The 18,635-nt window shown below is 42.2% G+C and overlaps 1 protein-coding gene across 6 annotated transcripts in view; it reads right to left on the reverse strand.

Annotated features, from left to right (window-relative positions):
• Positions 1-18,635, reverse strand: part of eps15l1a (epidermal growth factor receptor pathway substrate 15-like 1a) — a 487,464-nt gene that overhangs the window by 139,288 nt on the left and 329,541 nt on the right. For all 6 annotated transcript variants that reach the window (XM_073068849.1, XM_073068851.1, XM_073068850.1 and 3 more), the window contains one exon: positions 17,142-17,221. In XM_073068849.1, coding sequence (XP_072924950.1) covers positions 17,142-17,221 — 80 coding nt within the window. The remainder of the gene's footprint in view (positions 1-17,141; positions 17,222-18,635) is intronic.

Here is an 18,635-nt window from a genome sequence, read left to right on the forward strand (position 1 = left end):
TTGCTCCAGCAAAGTTTGTCACATTAGCATTGCACAGTTCATGTACCTGTCCTCATCTTGCCATAAAGCATCGAAGTGCATTACGTAAGGAATCTGTGTCTAAAGAAGATGTCATTTCAATGTGATCAGCCCAAATAGCTAGACAGGTAAATATGACCCCAAACCTCTTCACTGTATTCCTTCTGCTCTTCACCTCAAAAGGTCCATAGGTGTCCACTCCAACATGGGTAAATGGAGGTTCATCTGGAGAGATCCTCTCCCTAAGTAGATCTGCCATGTGCTGGCATCCTAGAGCTGAGTGTAATCATCGACAAACTTAGACAGGATTCTTCTAATAGCTGTACTAGCACAGGGAAACCAGTATTTTTGACACAACCTGGATACCATGAGGCTACAGCCACCATGTCCCACTTCTTAATGTACATGCCTCTGAATAAAGTCTGAGCTAAGAAAATCTTTTGCCAGTATAAAAGGATGTTTAAACTCTTCAGGCGTGGCTGCCTTAAGAAGTCCACCAACCCTCAAGACACCGTCTTCAAGTACTCGACTGAGCTTGAAAATATGATTGCTCCCTTTCACACTTTCTCCCCTTTGCAAACTTAAGAATTCATCTGGAAATCTCTTTCTTTGGCAAAATCCTATGATCTCCATTTCAGCCTTTCTGAGTTCATCCGCTGACAGGAATCTCAGCCAATCTGACCCTTGGCCTCTCAATTCCTCTCTCCAAAGAATACTCTTGTCGTTCTGCATCTAAGTCAGACTGAACAAGAGCAATGTTCAATGCTTCCCCTTCCCACAAAGAAACAAGAGCAAGTTCTTATATTTAAGAATCCAGGTTGTGTCTTCCTCAAACGGACTCAAGATGAGAAGTGATGGATTATATATGTTATCAAGTTCACCTCCTTTTCAATCTGCAATGCATTCTAGAACAATCAGGATTCACAGGCCACTGCCTTCCAGGCTGAAGAAGATACTAAGGCCCTGATACTCATGTCTCATTCTTCAGGAACACTTTAACCTTCAACCCTCTAGAGGCCACATCTGCTGGACTGCTTGAAGTATTTATATACCTCCATTGAGATGCTTGTGAGAATTTAAGAATGTCTGTAACTCTGTCCGCAATGAAGATCTAGAAACTGTAAGTTTCATTCTTGATATACTGTTGGCCCTTCTTATCCGCGAGGGATTGGTTCTAGGACCCCTTGCAGATACCAAAAAACGCGGATGCTCAAGTCCCTTATTTAACCTGTCAGTGTGGTGGACTTTAGGACTCAGTGGAACCCCGGGCCTTATTTAACTGTTCTCAGAGCGGTGGTCTTTAGGACCTGGCGGAGCTCTGAATCCACAGTGTTTCTGTTCACGAAAATAATCACAATCACGATTGAAAATAAAGTGGAAATAATAAAGTGATTGGAAAGAGGTGAAACGCAATCAGTCATTGGAAAAGCGTTAGGCTACATTCGGTCAACAATCGGAACAATTTTAAAGGATAAAGTGAGGAAGGCCCTGCCCCGACGAAAGCTACAATTATTACTAAGCAATGCAGTGGTTTAATTATTGAAATACATACATTTCTTAAGTGTTTTATATGTATAGAAAGGTAAAATATATACTATTTTCTAAGACAAACGTTTGACTAACTGACGCTAAATAATACTGGATGTAGCTCTTCCGACTTACTTAGTAAGAGAACTTCTGATTTTTTTCGATCCCAATCCACGAAAACCTAGGCACTTTAAATGCTTTAAATCAACTCTACATTACTTATAATACCTAATACAATGTAAATGCTATGTAAATAGTTGTTATACTGCATTGTTTAGGGAATAATGACAAGGAAAAAAGTCTGTACACGCTCGAAGAACGAGTGCTGGAAGAGCACTTTTGGGTTTTTTCAATTCGCAGTTGGTTGAATTCGCACATGTGGAACCTGCGGATAAGGAGGGCGGACAGTACTTCATTCTGCACAGAAGTACTATCAGTCCAATACACTAACTCTTGAAGCTGCTCATGCAACTCCTTCCTCCACAATGTACCCATACAGCTTGCCATCATAGCAGTGTTGAGCTCAATATGGCGGACGGAAACTGACTTCAATGTAGCTACCCTAGATTTTCCCCATGATAAAAGCACTATGCACATGAGCGTGTGTGTTGTGCAACACTACTCCACAGCCATCTTCACTTGTGTCCTTAAAGAGGTGGAACTGTGCAGCAGTAACTTCTCCAAAATCCAGGGGTTTCAAACATCTAACAACCTTGCAGTCTTCCAACTGGCAGGCAGAGTTCTTCCACTTAGCTTGTCAACTCATGAGCAACTACTGCTTGTCTAGTGTCACCCCAGGCAAGCCTTTTCTTACATAGATCTTGTAGGATCTTCTTAGCGGATAGCACTATCTGACTCAAGATTCTTAAAGGATCATAGATGGAACTAATTGTGGAGAGGATCCCTTTCTGGTGAGTGGTCTATTCTGGATTGTGACCTTAAACTTTACCTTGAAAGTATCAGACTGAATGTGCCATTGCACACCCAGTACTCTCTCTACTGAAGGTAAATCCTTCATGACCTTCACTGTTTGCTCTTCTGGTATCACAGTTAGTACACTTTGTCTGTTCCTTCTCCACTTTGTAAGTCGAAAGATTTTTCTAGCACAAATGGACTCAAGGTCATGATAGACAGCCACTGCTTTTTCCTCGGAAGACAATGACACAAGGCTGTCATCAACATAGAAATAATGCAAAACCTCATCCACTGTCTCACAACTGAACTGTTCTTCACTTCCTTCAGCTCATTTTGTAAGAGTGAAGTTGACGCAGCTCAGTGATGAAGCTGCTCCAGAGATGAACCACCATTCCACAGTTCGCCATATCTTGGCTGAGGTCACATTCAGGCCACCAGAGAAACCTCAGCAGATCTGCATCTTCAGCTGATACTTTAACCTGATTTAGCATTGATTCAATGTCTGCCATGATCACCACTGGTTCTTTTCTGAATTTGGTTATGACTCCATTTAGTAAGCTAGTAAGATCTAGACCCTGTAAAATCACAGCATTAAGTGATATTCCCTGAAAAGTCACTCCACAGATAAACACTATGATGTGGAATATACCAGACTTTCCCACCATGCTATTAGATCCTTTGCTGGCATTTTTTCAGCATTACCTGTGGAGATGGCATTTTTCATGAAATCTGTATGGTCAGTGTGAAATGACTTCCTTCTTAAACCTCTTCCGTAGATTTACTGCACGCTATTCAGCAAACTGCCTATTAATTGGCATGTTATTATTCTGCTTTCTCAGAGGTAAACCATTCTGGTAGTGGCCATTCACAAGTTCTACAGAATTTGCAACCAGCTCCATGAACTTGTGATCTTCTCTTGACAAACCAGGTTGACTGCATTCAGGGAAATCTGTCTTGAATTGCTGCTACCAAAGCTCATCCAAATACAAAGTAGAAATCTTGTTAACTGTCAGTTCTGACCAAGTGTAGTCTCTTCCACCACCATAGTCTCCTTTTAATGGTCCATAAACAGTCCAACTCAGCATTGTTCTGAAAATATAGGATCCATCATTAACACTGCGAATAACCTGCAATGGCTCCAATACCTTGGGCACATTTGTCCCTCTCAGCAACTCAATTTCTGGCAAATGAATATGCTTCAGGTCAGACCATTCCTGAAGATCCCTCTGACAAAGAATATTCCCTTTGTGGATAGGCATACTTCCCTGGGTATAGATGTTAGGCAGTTCATAGTAGTTTTCACTATCTAAGCCAGCCACTTCCAATCCTGAAACGATATAGCAACTCATAACCTGCCCTTGGTGCATAAGAGAATGCATGTTCTTTTTCCTGTTAGGTTGAGCTTGTTCATGAAGCCCACTGTGTAGAATATTGCTGTACTTCCTTGACCTGGAAAAGCATAAGCAACCACTGTTTTGTTATTCTTCTTAGACTTCACTTATACTGGAACTATGGGAAGTTTACAATCATGAATTCCAGCCCCTACAAGGCCATTAGATGCCAGGTCACTATACATGGCTGTGTCTGATTCTTCTGCTGCCTGTTTTGATACTGCACCCTTTTCATTAGAGTGATATGAAGTATGCTGGGATACTTGCTACTGTATATTTTGTATGAAAGATGCTTCCTGCAATTATTGAAGGAAAAACATGCACTGGAGAGCAAGAGCTGTTCCTCTTGGATTAGCTATGGAAAAGGTAGGAACAGTTTAAGTTAGAGAAAGAAGTATACCACAAGTTAATGTGCTAAGGGCTTCAAGCATGGCAAGTGCTCAAAGTGAACATGCAGAACAGTCCCATGGTCTGAGTTGCTATATTGAAAAGGCACAAAGAAATACAAAAACACCCAAAGTCAATGTAGATAGATAGATAGATACTTTATTCATCCCCATGGGGAAATTCAACTTTTTTTTTCCAATGTCCCATACACTTGTTGTAGCAAAACTAATTACATACAATACTTAACTCAGTAAAAAATATGATATGCATCTAAATCACTATCTCAAAAAGCATTAATAATAGCTTTTAAAAAGTTCTTAAGTCCTGGTGGTTGAATTGTAAAGCCTAATGGCATTGGGGAGTATTGATCTCTTCATCCTGTCTGAGGAGCATTGCATCGATAGTAACCTGTCGCTGAAACTGCTTCTCTGTCTCTGGATGGTGCTATGTAGAGGATGTTCAGAGTTTTCCATAATTGACCGTAGACTACTCAGCGCCCTTCGCTCAGCTACCGATGTTAAACTCTCCAGTACTTTGCCCACGACAGAGCCCTCCTTCCTTACCAGCTTATTAAGATGTGAGGCGTCCCTCTTCTTAATGCTTCCTCCCCAACACGCCACCACAAAGAAGAGGGCGCTCTCCACAACTGACCTATAGAACATCTTCAGCATCTCACTACAGACATTGAATGACGCCAACCTTCTAAGGAAGTACAGTCGACTCTGTGCCTTCCTGCACAAGGCATCTGTGTTGGCAGTCCAGTCTAGCTTCTCGTCTAACTGTACTCCCAGATACTTGTAGGTCTTAACCTGCTCCACACATTCTCCATTAATGATCACTGGCTCCATATGAGGCCTAGATCTCCTAAAGTCCACCACCATCTCCTTGGTCTTGGTGATATTGAGACGCAGGTAGTTTGAGTTGCACCATATCACAAAGTCCTGTATCAGTTTCCTATACTCCTCCTCCTGTCCATTCCTGACACACCCCACTATGGCCGTGTCATCAGCAAACTTCTGCACATGGCAGGACTCCGAGTTATATTGGAAGTCTGATGTGTACAGGGTGAACAGGACCGGAGAGAGTACAGTTCCCTGCGGCGCTCCTGTGCTGCTGACCACCATGTCAGACCTACAGTCTCCCAACCGCACATACTGAGGTCTATCTGTCAAGTAGTCCACTATCCAATCCACCATGTGAGAGTCTACTCCCATCTCCGTTAGTTTGTGCCTTAAGATCTTGGGCTGGATGGTGTTAAAGGCACTAGAGAAGTCAAGGAATGTAATCCTCACAGCACAACTGACCCCATCTAGGTGAGAGAGTGATTTGTGCAGCAAATACGTGATAGCATCCTCCACTCCCACCTTCTCCTTATACGCAAACTGAAGAGGATCCTGGGCGTGCCTGGTTTGTGGCCTCAGATTCTGTATTATCAGCCGCTTCATCACGTGCAACGTCAAGGCAACAGGTCTGAAGTCATTCAACAACTTTGGTTGTGGTTTCTTCGGTACCGGGACAATACAGGATGTTTTCCACTGTCTGGGTACTCTTCTCTGCTCCAGGCTCATGTTGAAGATGCGCTGTAGTGGTTCTCCCAGCTCAGTCGCACAGGCCCTCAGTAATCGTGGGGAAACTCCATCCGGTCCAGCCGCCTTGCTGGTACAGATCTTCCTCAGTTGACCTTCCACCTGTGCAGCCGTAATCCTGGGCGTGGGCAAGGTCTCCTGTGAGTGGCTATTTTCCTGTGAGGGAAGTAAGCCTGGTGTGGATTTCTGCGGTGAGGATGAGATTGTGCTGTCGAACCTGTTGAAGAAGTTGTTCAGCTGGTTCGCTTTCTCCACATCTCCACTTATGTTCGCCCCCCGCTTTGCACCGCATCCGGTGATGATCTTTATCCCATCCCACACCTCCTTCATGCTTTTTTTCTGCAGCTTTTGTTCTAGCTTCCTCCTATACTGCTCCTTTGCCCCCCTTATCTGTACTCTGAGTTCCTTCTGAACTCTTTTAAGCTCCAACCGATCACCATCTTTAAAGGCCCTCTTCTTCTGGTTTAGGAGGCCTTTGATGTGACTAGTGATCCAGGGCTTATTATTGGGATAGCAGCGAACAGTTCTAACAGGGACAACGGCATCCACACAAAAGTTAATATAGTCATTTATTCATTCCTCAAGCGTCTGTGAAACATGAACAAGACCCTCAAGTGGTAGTTCAGTGTGCTTATTCTCTCAGCATGTTCTAATGAGGCACTCTGAACCTATGTCTCAAAGAGTTCATAGGGACAATCACTTACAGCATGGAAACACTCTTATTTTAGATGACAAAGGTCAAAATAGTACTATTGATATTATGAGGAAGCAAAATTAAATAACAACCTTATTGTATAATAGTAACACATTTCATCTTTCCCTAAAAGAGAGATACAAATCTTTGATGGAGATCCACTGCAATATCACACATTCACGAGGGCCTTTGAAAATGGTGTTTAAGTCAACTATAGTGACTGCCTCTATTTCCTTAAACAGTACATCAGAGGTTGCTGTAGAGAACTTGTCAGAAATTGCCAACCTGTTGATCCTAAGAAAGGATATGTGAAAGCTAAGGTTTTACTACAGGAACATTTTGTATTTGAACTGAAAATTGCATCCCCTTACATGCAAAAGGTTTTTTTTGGGTACAAATCAAATCTCAAAATGTGAAAACTCTTCAAGACTACACTTTTTCTTAAAGGCTGTTGCAATGCTATGAAAGAAGTGTAGTACTTGTATATGATGGACATACCTGCTAATATGTTGACTGTTGTAAAGAAAAGGGATAAATGAAGAACAGTGCTCTGTGAATTGCAAGAAAGGCACAACCATAATATTACTTTCACCAATCTTGCTGATTTTCTTGAAAGGTAAGTAAGGATTGTGACACACTCAGTGTTTGGGAATATACAGCATGCTCCATCACCTACTTTAAGCAAAAGTATGAACAAAACTATAAGGCTAAAGGAAGCAATTTTGCAACTACTGTAGCCACTGTGAGAAGTAAAGCTAAAACTGAACCTCGAACTAAGGGAAGGGAAATAGTCTCATCAGCCAAAAGAAGTTGTCTGTTCTGTGAGGGGAAGCATACACTGGATTCCAGATCATGGTGCTTATCACTACAGAAAAGGGAAATTTCATGTTATGTTTGACTGTGGAGCGATGTCTCAGAGGACATCGCAGGGGTGTCAAACTCATTTTAGGTCACGGGCCGGATTGAGCAAAATGCAGCTTCATGCGGGCCGGATCAGTCGGACGCGTGCGAACGCAGCTTTCGTTGCCTCCGTTTTTTCAGCCTGCTCTCATGTGTCTCAGTCTCTGCTATAACTACAAAGTGTTTCACTTTACAAATTCCGTTTCTTATGAAGAAGACTGCCGAGCAAGACTGCCGAATAAACACTAAAACCCCCGAAAACCTGGTACCTGAATAAACTCAGCATTAGCCATATCATACGCCATAGGCGCTTCGATTACTGGGGTCAGCTTTAATAGTATTTAGATATTATCTCGCGGGCCAAAGATAATTCCACCGCGGGCCGGATTTGGCCCGCGGGCCTTGAGTTTGACATATATGGTTTATATCTCTTGATGAAACATTGTTTCAATATCTGTCATGATCACCACTGGTTCTTTTCTGAGTCTGGTTATGACTCCAGTCAGTGAGCTAGTATGATCTGGTCCCTGTAGAACATATATGTCAAACTCAAGGACCGCGGGCCAAATCCGGCCCGCGGTGGAATTATCTTTGGCCCGCGAGATAATATCTAATTACTATTAAAGCTGGCCCCAGTAATCGAAGCGCCTATGGCGTATGATATGGCTAATGCTGAGTTTATTCAGGTACCAGGTTTTCAGGGTTTTTAGTGTTTATTCGGCAGTCTTCTTCATAAGAAACGGAATTTGTAAAGTGAAACACTTTGTAGTTATAGCAGAGACTGAGACACATGAGAGCAGGCTGAAAAAACGGAGGCAACGAAAGCTGCGTTCGCACGCGTCCGACTGATCCGGCCCGCATGAAGCTGCATTTTGCTCAATCCGGCCCGTGACCTAAAATGAGTTTGACACCCCTGTTGAACCAAACATGTTCTATGGAATTTCCTCCTACAGCTTAAGCTGTTCTTTCCTACTCCGTAGCTCCATAGTGATTAATTGTTCCACCGTGACATGTTTGCCTTTCAATAATACAACTAAATCAACCTCTGATTTAATGTGTGTAGAGGAGGTATTAGATACAGAGGATGCTCTGCCTGCGGCAGAACATACAGCACTGACATTTCATACACTGTCACTTGGGTCTACATCATCTTGTGGGTCCTCTGCTATCTGCATAGTCAAAACATGCCTTGGAATTTGAGAAACTTTGTCTTATGGAATGTGAGACACATATTCACTTGTTGCAGCAACATGACCTTCCAAACCGAGTTAGGGAACTGGAGCTGGATGAACTTCAGATCATTCATGAGGCAGAGGCAGAACTAAACAGGAGTTTCAGGGAGATAATCACCACTAAAAGTCAGGAGGCAGGTAGCTAGGTGACTGTCAGGAGAGGGAAGGGGAATAGACAGGAAGAGCAGAGCACCCCTGTGGCCATCCCATCAACAGTAAGTATGCCGTTTTGGATACTGTTGGTGGGGACGACCTACCAGAGACAAGTTGCAGTGGTCGTGTCTCTGGCACCGAGACTGGACCTTCAACTCAGAAGGGAAGGAAGGAAAAGAGGAGAGCAGTAGTGATAGGGGATTCAATAGTCAGGGGGACAGATAAGAGGTTCTGTGGGAGAGATCGAGAATCCCAGATGGTCTGTTGCCTCCCTGGTGCCAGGGTCTGCGATATCTCGGATCCAGTTCTCAGTATTCTCAAGAGGGTGGGTGAGCAGCGAAATGTCGTGGTCCATGTAGGGACCAATGACATGGCTAGGAAGAAGGAGGAGGTCCTGCAAAGAGAGTTTAGGGAGTTAGATGCAAAGTTGAAGGACAGGACCTCCAGGGTTGCAGTCTCAGGATTGCTACCACCATGTGCTAGTGAGGCTAGAAATAGGAAGATAATGCAACTAAATATAAGGCTAAAGAGTTGGTGCAGGAGGGAGGGCTTCATGTTTCGGGACAATTGGGCACTTTTCCAGGGAAGGTGGGACCTGTTCCGATGGGACGGGTTGGACCTGAACTGGAGGGGGACTAACATCCTTGCGGGAAGGTTTGCTAGTGCTACTCCGGGGGGTTTAAACTAGATTTGCAGGGGGAAGGGAACCAGAGTGTTAGAGCAGATAGTGAGGTGGAGGAGGATAAAGGTCATGCAAGAGCTTCAAGTATAGTGCACGGAGTAAAGCCAGATCTAACATATAAAGAGGCTTTGAGGAAAGAGAAGCAGAATAAAGGGTGTAAAGGTAGTAAGGTAGAAGGGTTAAAGTGTGTATACTTCAATGCAAGAAGCATCAGGAACAAAGGTGATGAATGGAGAGCTTGGATACATACATGGAATTATGCTGTAGTGGCCATTACAGAGACTTGGCTGGCACCAGTGCAGGAATGGATTCTCAATATTCCTGGATTTCAGTGCTTTAAAAGGGATGGGGGGGGGGGAGGAGAGGTGGCATTACTGGTCAGGGATACTATTATAGCTACAGAAAGGATGGGTATAATGTAGCACGATCCTCTTTCGAGTCAGTATGGGTGGAAGTCAGGAACAGGAAGGGAGCACTTATTCTATTGGGAGCATTCTATAGGCCCCCTGGTAGCAGCAGAGATACTGAGCAGATTGGGAGGCATATTTTGGAAAAGTGCAAAAATAACCGGATTGTTATCATGGGTGACTTCCCTAATATTGATTGGCACCTGATTGATTCCAATGGTTTAGACGGGGCACAGTTTGTTAAGTGTGTCCAGGATGGATTCCTGTCACAGTATGTTGACAGGCCGACTAGGAGGAATGCCATACTAGATCTAATATTAGGTAACGAACTGGGTCAGGTCACAGATCTCTCAGTGGATGAGCATTTGGGGGACAGTGACCACTGGTCCCTGGCCTTTAACATTATCATGGAAAAGGACTCAATCAGAGAGGACAGAAAAATTTTTAATTGGGAAAGGGCAAATTATGAGGCTATAAGGCTAGAACTTGCAGGTGTGAACTGGGATGATGTTTTTGCAGGGAAATGTACTATGGACATGTGGTCGATGTTTAGGGATCTCTAGCAGGATGTTAGGAATAAATTTGTCCCGGTGAGGAAGATAAAGATGGAAGAAGGCAGCATAGATGAGGTTTAGGAAGCAAGGATGAGATGGGTCTATTGAGGAATATAGGGGAGGAAGAAAAGAGCTTAAGAAGGGGCTGAGAAGAGCAAGAAGGGGGCATGAGAAGGCCTTGGCAAGTAGGGTAAAGGAAAACCCCAAGGCATTCTTCAATTATGTGAAAAACAAAAGGGTGACAGGTGTGAAGGTAGGACCGATTAGAGATAAAGGTTTGGCAGATGTGTCTGGAGGCTGTGGAAGTGAGCAAGGTCCTCAATGAGTACTTTCTCTTCAATATTCACCAATGAGAGGGAACTTGATGACAGTGAGGACAATATGAGTGAGGTTGATGTTCTGGAGCATGATGATATTAAGGGAGAAGAGTTGGAGTTGTTAAAATACATTAGGACGAATAAGTCCCTGGGGCCTGACGGAATATTTCCCATGCTGCTCATCGAGATGAGGGAAGAGACTGTTGACCCTCTGGCTAGGATCTTTATGTCCTCGTTGTCCACGGGAATGGTACCGGAGGATTGGAGGGAGGCGAATGTTGTCCCCTTGTTCAAAAAACGTAGTAGGGACAGTCCGGGTAATTATAGACCAGTGAGCCTTATGTCTGTGGTGGGAAAGCTGTTGGAAAAGATTCTTAGAAATAGGATCTATGGGCATTTAGAGAATCATGGTCTGAACAGGGTCAGTCAGCATGGCTTTGTGAAGGGCAGACCGTGTCTAAAAAACCTGATAGAGTTCTTTGAGGAGGTGACCAGGCATATAGATGAGGATAGTGCAGTGGATGTGATTTACATGGATTTTAGTAAGGCATTTGACAAGGTTCCACACGGTAGGCTTATTCAGTAAGTCAGAAGGCATGGAATCCAGGGAAGGTTGGCCAGGTGGATTCAGAATTGGCTTGGCTGCAGAAAGCAGAGGGTCATGGTGGAGGGAATACATTCAGATTGGAGGGTTTTGACTGGTGGTGTCCCAAAAGGATCAGTTCTGGGACCTCTACTTTTCGTGATTTTTATTAACAACCTGGATGTGGGCGTAGAAGGGTGGGTTGGCAAGTTTGCAAACGACACAAAGGTTGGTGGTGTTGTGGACAGTGTAGTGGATTGTCAAAGATTTCAGGGAGACATTGATAGAATGCAGAAGTGGGCTGAGAAGTGGCAGATGGAGTTCAACCCGGAGAAGTGTGAGGTGGTACACTTTGGAAGGACAAACTTCAAGCCAGAGTACAAAGTGTTAGGTTCCCCGTAACTGGGTGACTTACCAGCAAAGATAGAGAGGTCCGCTGAAGTCTGATGGTACTATTTTCAAATGTTTTTTATTTATAAAGGGGCACAACCGTATGGTTAATACAAAACATTCAGATCATATACGTCGTCAATACTCAATCTAAAGTACAGGTATAGTAATAATCAATCAGAACTAAGCTCTATCATTGTCTGGGGGATAATACTGAGTCCACTGGAAATATAAAAGTCACTCAGAAATCTGCAGGCTTTTCCGTTTGGGAACCGCTGGCATTTCACGTGTTGGAGAGAGAGATTGGTAAGAGAAAAGGAACACTTGTCCGTTGTCTTTGTGAAGCAAATCCCTGTTGTTAGTTAAAAACGGTTTTTCCTTTGGTTTCAGCCACAGACTCCCGATCCGGAATCTAACGCACGTGGCTTCCTTCAAAATGGCTTCCCGCTCCGACGGGAAGCACTATCGTGTCTTCTTAGCGTGTCTCCTTGGTGCGTCTGAGGGGCCGCCTCGGCAGCCCACCTTTTTTCGGGACTTGCAGGGTTGTAGCTGTCAATCGGTGGGGTGAGGCAATCTCTCCTCATCTCCCAGCCCACGTTGCCCTGAGGGTTTGCACGTAACCCAGTCCCCATTCCACAAAGGTGTCTCCAGGAGACAATGGCCATGTCTGTGGCTTTTGTCTGGCTGAGAGGCCAGACCACATTCCAAACCTTAAGGCTTCTCTCTTATTTTCCTGAGTCCAATTCAGCACGTCGCTCTCTCTCTTGGGTCATTGACCCCCCCTTCACTAGGGCTCTTGCGATTCTCACAAAGGAGGGGGCTGGGGTCATAACAAAAGTAAATGGTAAGGATACTTGGGAGTGTGGAGGAGCAGAGGGATCTGGGGGTACATGTACACAGATCCCTGAAAGTTGCCTCACAGGTACATAGGGTAGTTAAGAAAGCTTATGGGATGTTAGCTTTCATAAGTCGAGGAATAGAGTTAAAGAGTCGTGAGGTAATGATGTAGCTCCATAAACCTCTGGATAGGCCACACTTGGAGTACTGTGTCCAGTTCTGGTCGCCTCACTATAGGAAGGATGTGGAAGCATTGGAAAGGGTACAGAGGAGATTTACTAGGATGCATTATGATCAGAGATTAAGGGAGCTAGGGCTTTACTCTTTGGAGAGAAGGAGGAGGGGAGGAAACATGATAGAGGTATACAAGATATTAAGAGGAATAGATAGAGTGGACAGCCAGTGCCTCTTCCCCAGGGCACCAATACAAGAGGACATGGCTTTAAGGTAAGGGGTGGGAAGTTCAAGGGGGATATTAAAGGAAGGGTTTTTACTCAGAGAGTGGTTGTTGCGTGGAATGCACTGCCTGAGTCAGTGGTGGAGGCAGATACACTAGTGAAATTTAAGAGACTACTTTACAGGCATATGGAGAAATTTAAGGGCGGGGGTATATGGGAAGCAGGGTTTAAGGGTCGGCACAACATTGTGGGCCGAAGGGCCTGTACTGTACTGTTCTGTGTTCTATAACATGCTTGGTTCAACCAATGCTTCACATCACCTATAAATGCACTACTATAGCCATCAATGTTTGTAAAACAATAGTCCTTTTTTTCTTGCTTGGCCTTGGGAATTATGAGATTAGCATGGGATATTGTTTAGCAACACCTTTACAGAGGTTAGTCAAAGCCTGAGTACAAGATTGCACTTATAAGACATTTTCTTTAATCTTTATAAGATCATTAAGTAATCCATAATATTTAATCTTCAATTTTGCTCACATTTGTTTCACATTCCTTTTAAAGACTTTCAATTAGATTAGCCTTTGCTTTATCTTTTCTCTTTTGTAAGCCCCAGCTGCAGGGTAATTGGCATAATTTTGATACACTCATGTTACTTTCTCTAGCTAACTCTTTGTTCATCCACATCACCTGCAATATTTGATTCAATAAACTGTCCATGTATCCACAGTAATCTAGCGGGCCAATAAGGTCCCAATTAGCAGTCAACAAAATAAATACTGTCCATGGCTCAAGCGCTCTCCACTAGCCTAATCAACTAACTAACCTCAAACGTGACCAGACTGAACAAACAGCCTTCAATTGAAATATTGGCAACCAGAATATTTCAGCACTTAAATGAAACAAAGTGACGAACTCTCAGGCAAACACCACGCTCAAGCAATGGTCCCCAATGGATAGGAAGCACTGACTATTCAAAACTGTATTCAAATTACAAATGCACAGCATCAATCAACAAAAGGTCATTTACTTGCAGCAAGCTGATCAAGTTTTGCCAACATGTCCAAGGAATCCTCTGCCTCAGACTGGTGCTCGTTGGGTATAACTATTTTTTAGTTGACAAAATACAGTGATTACTTTAAAACAAACCAAAACCACTGAGAGACTGAGCCAGGAGATCAACACTGTATGACACATTTCCAAATAATGCAGTTCCAGAGTCAAAAAACGTACTTTCGATCCTTTATTACGAAACCAGCAAAGGCAAACAAAAAATAACTAACAAAACTAAATTAGCGATATAGCGACTTTAGCATTCAAATCAGCATAAATAAGCTTCAAATTAGTGATAACAGAATTAGCGGTCAACAAAAAAATATCTTTCTCCGTAGCTCAACCCTTCTCCACAAAACTAAACAATTAAATAACCATAAGTGAGAATATGTAACTATAATCATTTAGTCATTTGCTTCTACCACTCTCCAATCCACATGCCACAATATACAATACAGACAGAAAATTGATTCATGGCATTAACTGGCAGAAAATAGATGCATGGCTTCTACACTGCCTCCCAGTGATATTTAGAGCCCCCTTTCTGCCCTGCACTCTTTCTTCTCCTGAAGTGCCTCAACATTTTCAGTGCTCTTTACATACTATTTCCCTTATCAAGCCCTCGATATCCCTTGACACCTAGGGTTCCCTGGACTTGCCATCCTCACTCTCAACCCTGGCTCTGGACTCCTGCTGTTTCACTTTTAAAATAATCCCAACTTCCTAAATGTAATATACAGTACATTTGCTAAGATATTGAGATTTGCCTTCCTACAATTCAGACACCTAATTTCTGGACTTTTCATAATTACTTTGAAATTTAACAAGTTAGTACATAGTCAAACCATGCACACCTCAAGGATACGTAATTAGCCCACTGCTCTTTTCTCTCTACTCCCATGACTGTGGCTGGGCACAGCTCAAACACCAGCTACAAATTGACTGATGACACTACTGTTGTTGGCAGAATCTCAGACAGTGACAAGGCGGTAAACAGGAGTGAGATAGATCGGCTGATTGAGTGGTGTTGCAACAACAATCTTGCACTCAACATCTGCAAGATCCAAGGGATTGATTGTAGACTTCAGGAAGGGAAGTCTGGAAAACACATACCAGTCTCCACTTAGGAAGGGTCAGCGATGGAAAGCTCAAAAGTTCAAAGTTCAAAGTAAATTTATTATCATAGCATATATATGTCACCACATCAAACTCTGAGATTCATTTGCTTGCAGACATTCTCAAAAAATCCAATAACCATAATAGAATTAATGACAGACCGCACCAACAGGGCAGACAACCAGAGTGCAAAAGACAATCTGTGCAAATACTAAAAGAAAGACAAAAATAACAATAAACAATAAAAATAAAGAACATGAGATTTCGAAAGGGATTGGCAGCATCAAATTCCTGGGTGTCAACATCCCACAGGATCCATACCGGGCCTATTAATGCAATCACAAAGAAGTCACCCCAGCAGGCATACTTCATTAGGAATTTGAGGTTTCGTTTGTCACTGAAGATTCTAGAAAAGTTCTACAGATGAACAGTGGAGAGCATTCCAACTGGTTACATCACTGCATGCTATGGAGGCTCCAACGTGCAAGATTGAAACAGTCTGTAGAGGGTTGTAGACTCAGCTAAGCTCCATTACAGCACAATTCTCCCTGCTATCTTGGACATCTTCAATGGGTGGTGCCTAAAGAAGGTGGCATCCATAATTAAGAACCACCCCCAACGTGGGACATCCCTTCTTTTTATTACTACCATTGGGAGGGAGATACAGAAGTCTAAAGACTCACACTCAATGTTTTAGGAACAGTTTCTTCCCTTCCACTATCAGATTTCTGAATCGTTCACGAGCCCATGAACATTATCTCATTATTCCTCTTTTGTACTATTTATTGTAACATAGTAATTTTATGTTGTGCACTGTACTGTTATTACTGCCACAAAGCAAAAAAAAAGTCAGATTCAGATTCATTTATCACATGTATATGGAAATATACAGTGAAATGTGCTCTTTGTGTTAGCAATCAACACACCTGGGGATGTACTGGAGGCAGCCTGTAATTCTACACATTCTGGCGCCAACATAACATGCCCATAATGCTCAGCAGAACAACAAAAAACACAATAAGCAACAAAATAACAACAGCAAAACAAGCCCCTTTCATCTGTCCCACCCACCCACACACAGGGATAGTACTCCAACTCCAGGACAGGCCTCTGGGCCTCCAGTTTTCAGCTTTGACTTCTGGACTTTTGATCAATCTTTGGGCATATAGAATCTATATGAACCACTGGAATAGCTGATAGTGGGACCCTGAACACCAGGCTCAAACTCTGTGCTTGTTGACTAACCTTCCTGCCTCCTATTCGCACCAGCATCCAATCCCAAGACCCATCAACCTAGAACAGAGTGAAGTCTACGGATGTCCGTTGTCACCCATCCATATTGTTGGCCTTCAAGTGCAAAGCAGAGGCCTAGACACCAGATTTCTTTCGACCCATGTCCACATCGCTGGCCTTCAAGTTCAGAATGGAGACCTGGACTCTGGATGTCCTTTGTCACCTGGCCATGTTTCTGGACTTTAAATGCAGAGAATAGAGGCCTAGACTCTGAACTGACTTCTAACTCCTCTACATCACTGTCCCTAAACCCTAAACTGACCTCTAACTCACTTCTCTGTCCCCAAAACCATCTCCAAGAACCCTACAAATAAATTTCACAGCATAGGTCAATGATAATAAACTTGATTCAGATCATAGTCACTATCTTCACAGTGCTCAACAATTAACAATTCATTCATTTACCCAGTTTCACTCCTTAGAATTAGGTCAAGTACTGTTCCATGCCTATTGACATATTGGCACAAAAAGCTCTCCTAAATACATTTTAAAATTTCAGCCCATCTAGTTCCTTCATCTGCCATGCTTCCAAATAGCAAATCTACAAGTTTTCAGTTATATTGGTAACAATCGCCATTGTATCTACATCTACACACTTCAGCTGATATTAGTGATCCCAGTTCCTATTTCCTCTAGAAATTCACTTGTTCAAATCTGAAGGGTTTAATTCATAAAGCAATTGTAATAATGGTTCAAACTATATTTTACCTTCGACATCTGGGTGAAGTCAGCAAAACCTCCACTCCCAAAGGCACTGGTTCCAAAAGGATCCAACGTCCCAAAAGGATCTGTAAACAGGTTAAGAAATGTGTTACTGATCACAAATATCATTTCAATTTTATACTCGTGTAATGTTTCTGCAATTGAAGACATTTAAAAGGAAAAATCATTTTAAAATAAATACTTAGTATCTCAGCATTTTCTTTTTTTGTAATTTATTTTTTATTGAAGTTCATCATCAAACAAATATTTCCATAAGATGTATTTCAGACATTGTACATATATATCATATAATCATATATATCACAAATCTCCACAAAGTATTTATCTGAGGTATACACTTACAGAAAAAAGTGGAAAGAAAAAACAAGCAAAAGGAAAGAACTATGTACAAGTAGGGAGTGATCTTTTTTTTTACAACAGATTCATTGATTTGTGAGAATAAAATCAGGCCTATGAGGCATTATGTAGTTAAATCATTTTTCCCAGTATGAATCAAATTGTTCCAGCTTATGGTTAACAGATGCTGTTATCTTCTCCATTTTGTAAATGTCCATTGTAATTTCCATCCATGTATTTAAAGTTGGGCTCTCCTGTGATAACCATTTCCTAGTAAGAGTCTTTTTACCAGCTACCACCAGTATATTCATTAAATATTTCTCTCTTTTCAACCATTCTTGAGTTATATATCCAAAATATATGGTCTTACTCTCTAAGGGTATTTCACATTTAAACATGTCTTGTAGAGCATTGTGTATCCCACTCCAAAAGTTTTTGATAACAGGGCAGTCCCAAAAAATATGATAATAATTTGCATTTTGATTTCCACAATTTCTCCAGCAAACAGGGAGGTTACTATCATAATGGGATTTCTGAGAGGGTGTAATAAAATATCTTATCAAGTTTTTCCATCCAAACTCCCTCCATTTCTGGGAACTGGTACACTTCCATAGATACCTCCATATTGTTGTCCATTCTTCCTCAGATATAATTATCCCTCCTTCCTTCTCCCATTTTGTTTTAATGTAGGAAGTCGAATGTATTTTAAGACTTGACAACCCCTTATACATGCTTGAAATGATTCTACTACCATTATCTGAATTGTATGCTTTTCTAAAGAGCTCTATCAAGCATGTATTTGCCTTGGTTACATTTTTAAGCATCTTATTAACATATTGTCACATCTGTAAATACCGATAAAAATCTTGTTTTTCTAATAAGTGTTTCTCTTTAAGCATTTCAAAACTAAACAGTATTCCTTCTTTCATTATGTTGCAAAGAACAGTTATTCCTTTAGCTGTCCAGTCCTCAAATCTAGCGTCCAATTTATTTGGTGTAAAATCCGAGTCATATGCACACCATTTAAGAATTGCAATATCTCCCTCTAGATTATATTCTTTTATAGTAGTTTTCCATAATTTAAGAGTCAATTTCACCCATGGGTTATCAATAGTATTTATGTACCTTTGCAGGTTGTTATCA

This window comes from Hemitrygon akajei, chromosome 16 (genome assembly GCF_048418815.1).
Source record: "Hemitrygon akajei chromosome 16, sHemAka1.3, whole genome shotgun sequence".
In the NCBI taxonomy this organism is placed as follows: domain Eukaryota; kingdom Metazoa; phylum Chordata; class Chondrichthyes; order Myliobatiformes; family Dasyatidae; genus Hemitrygon; species Hemitrygon akajei.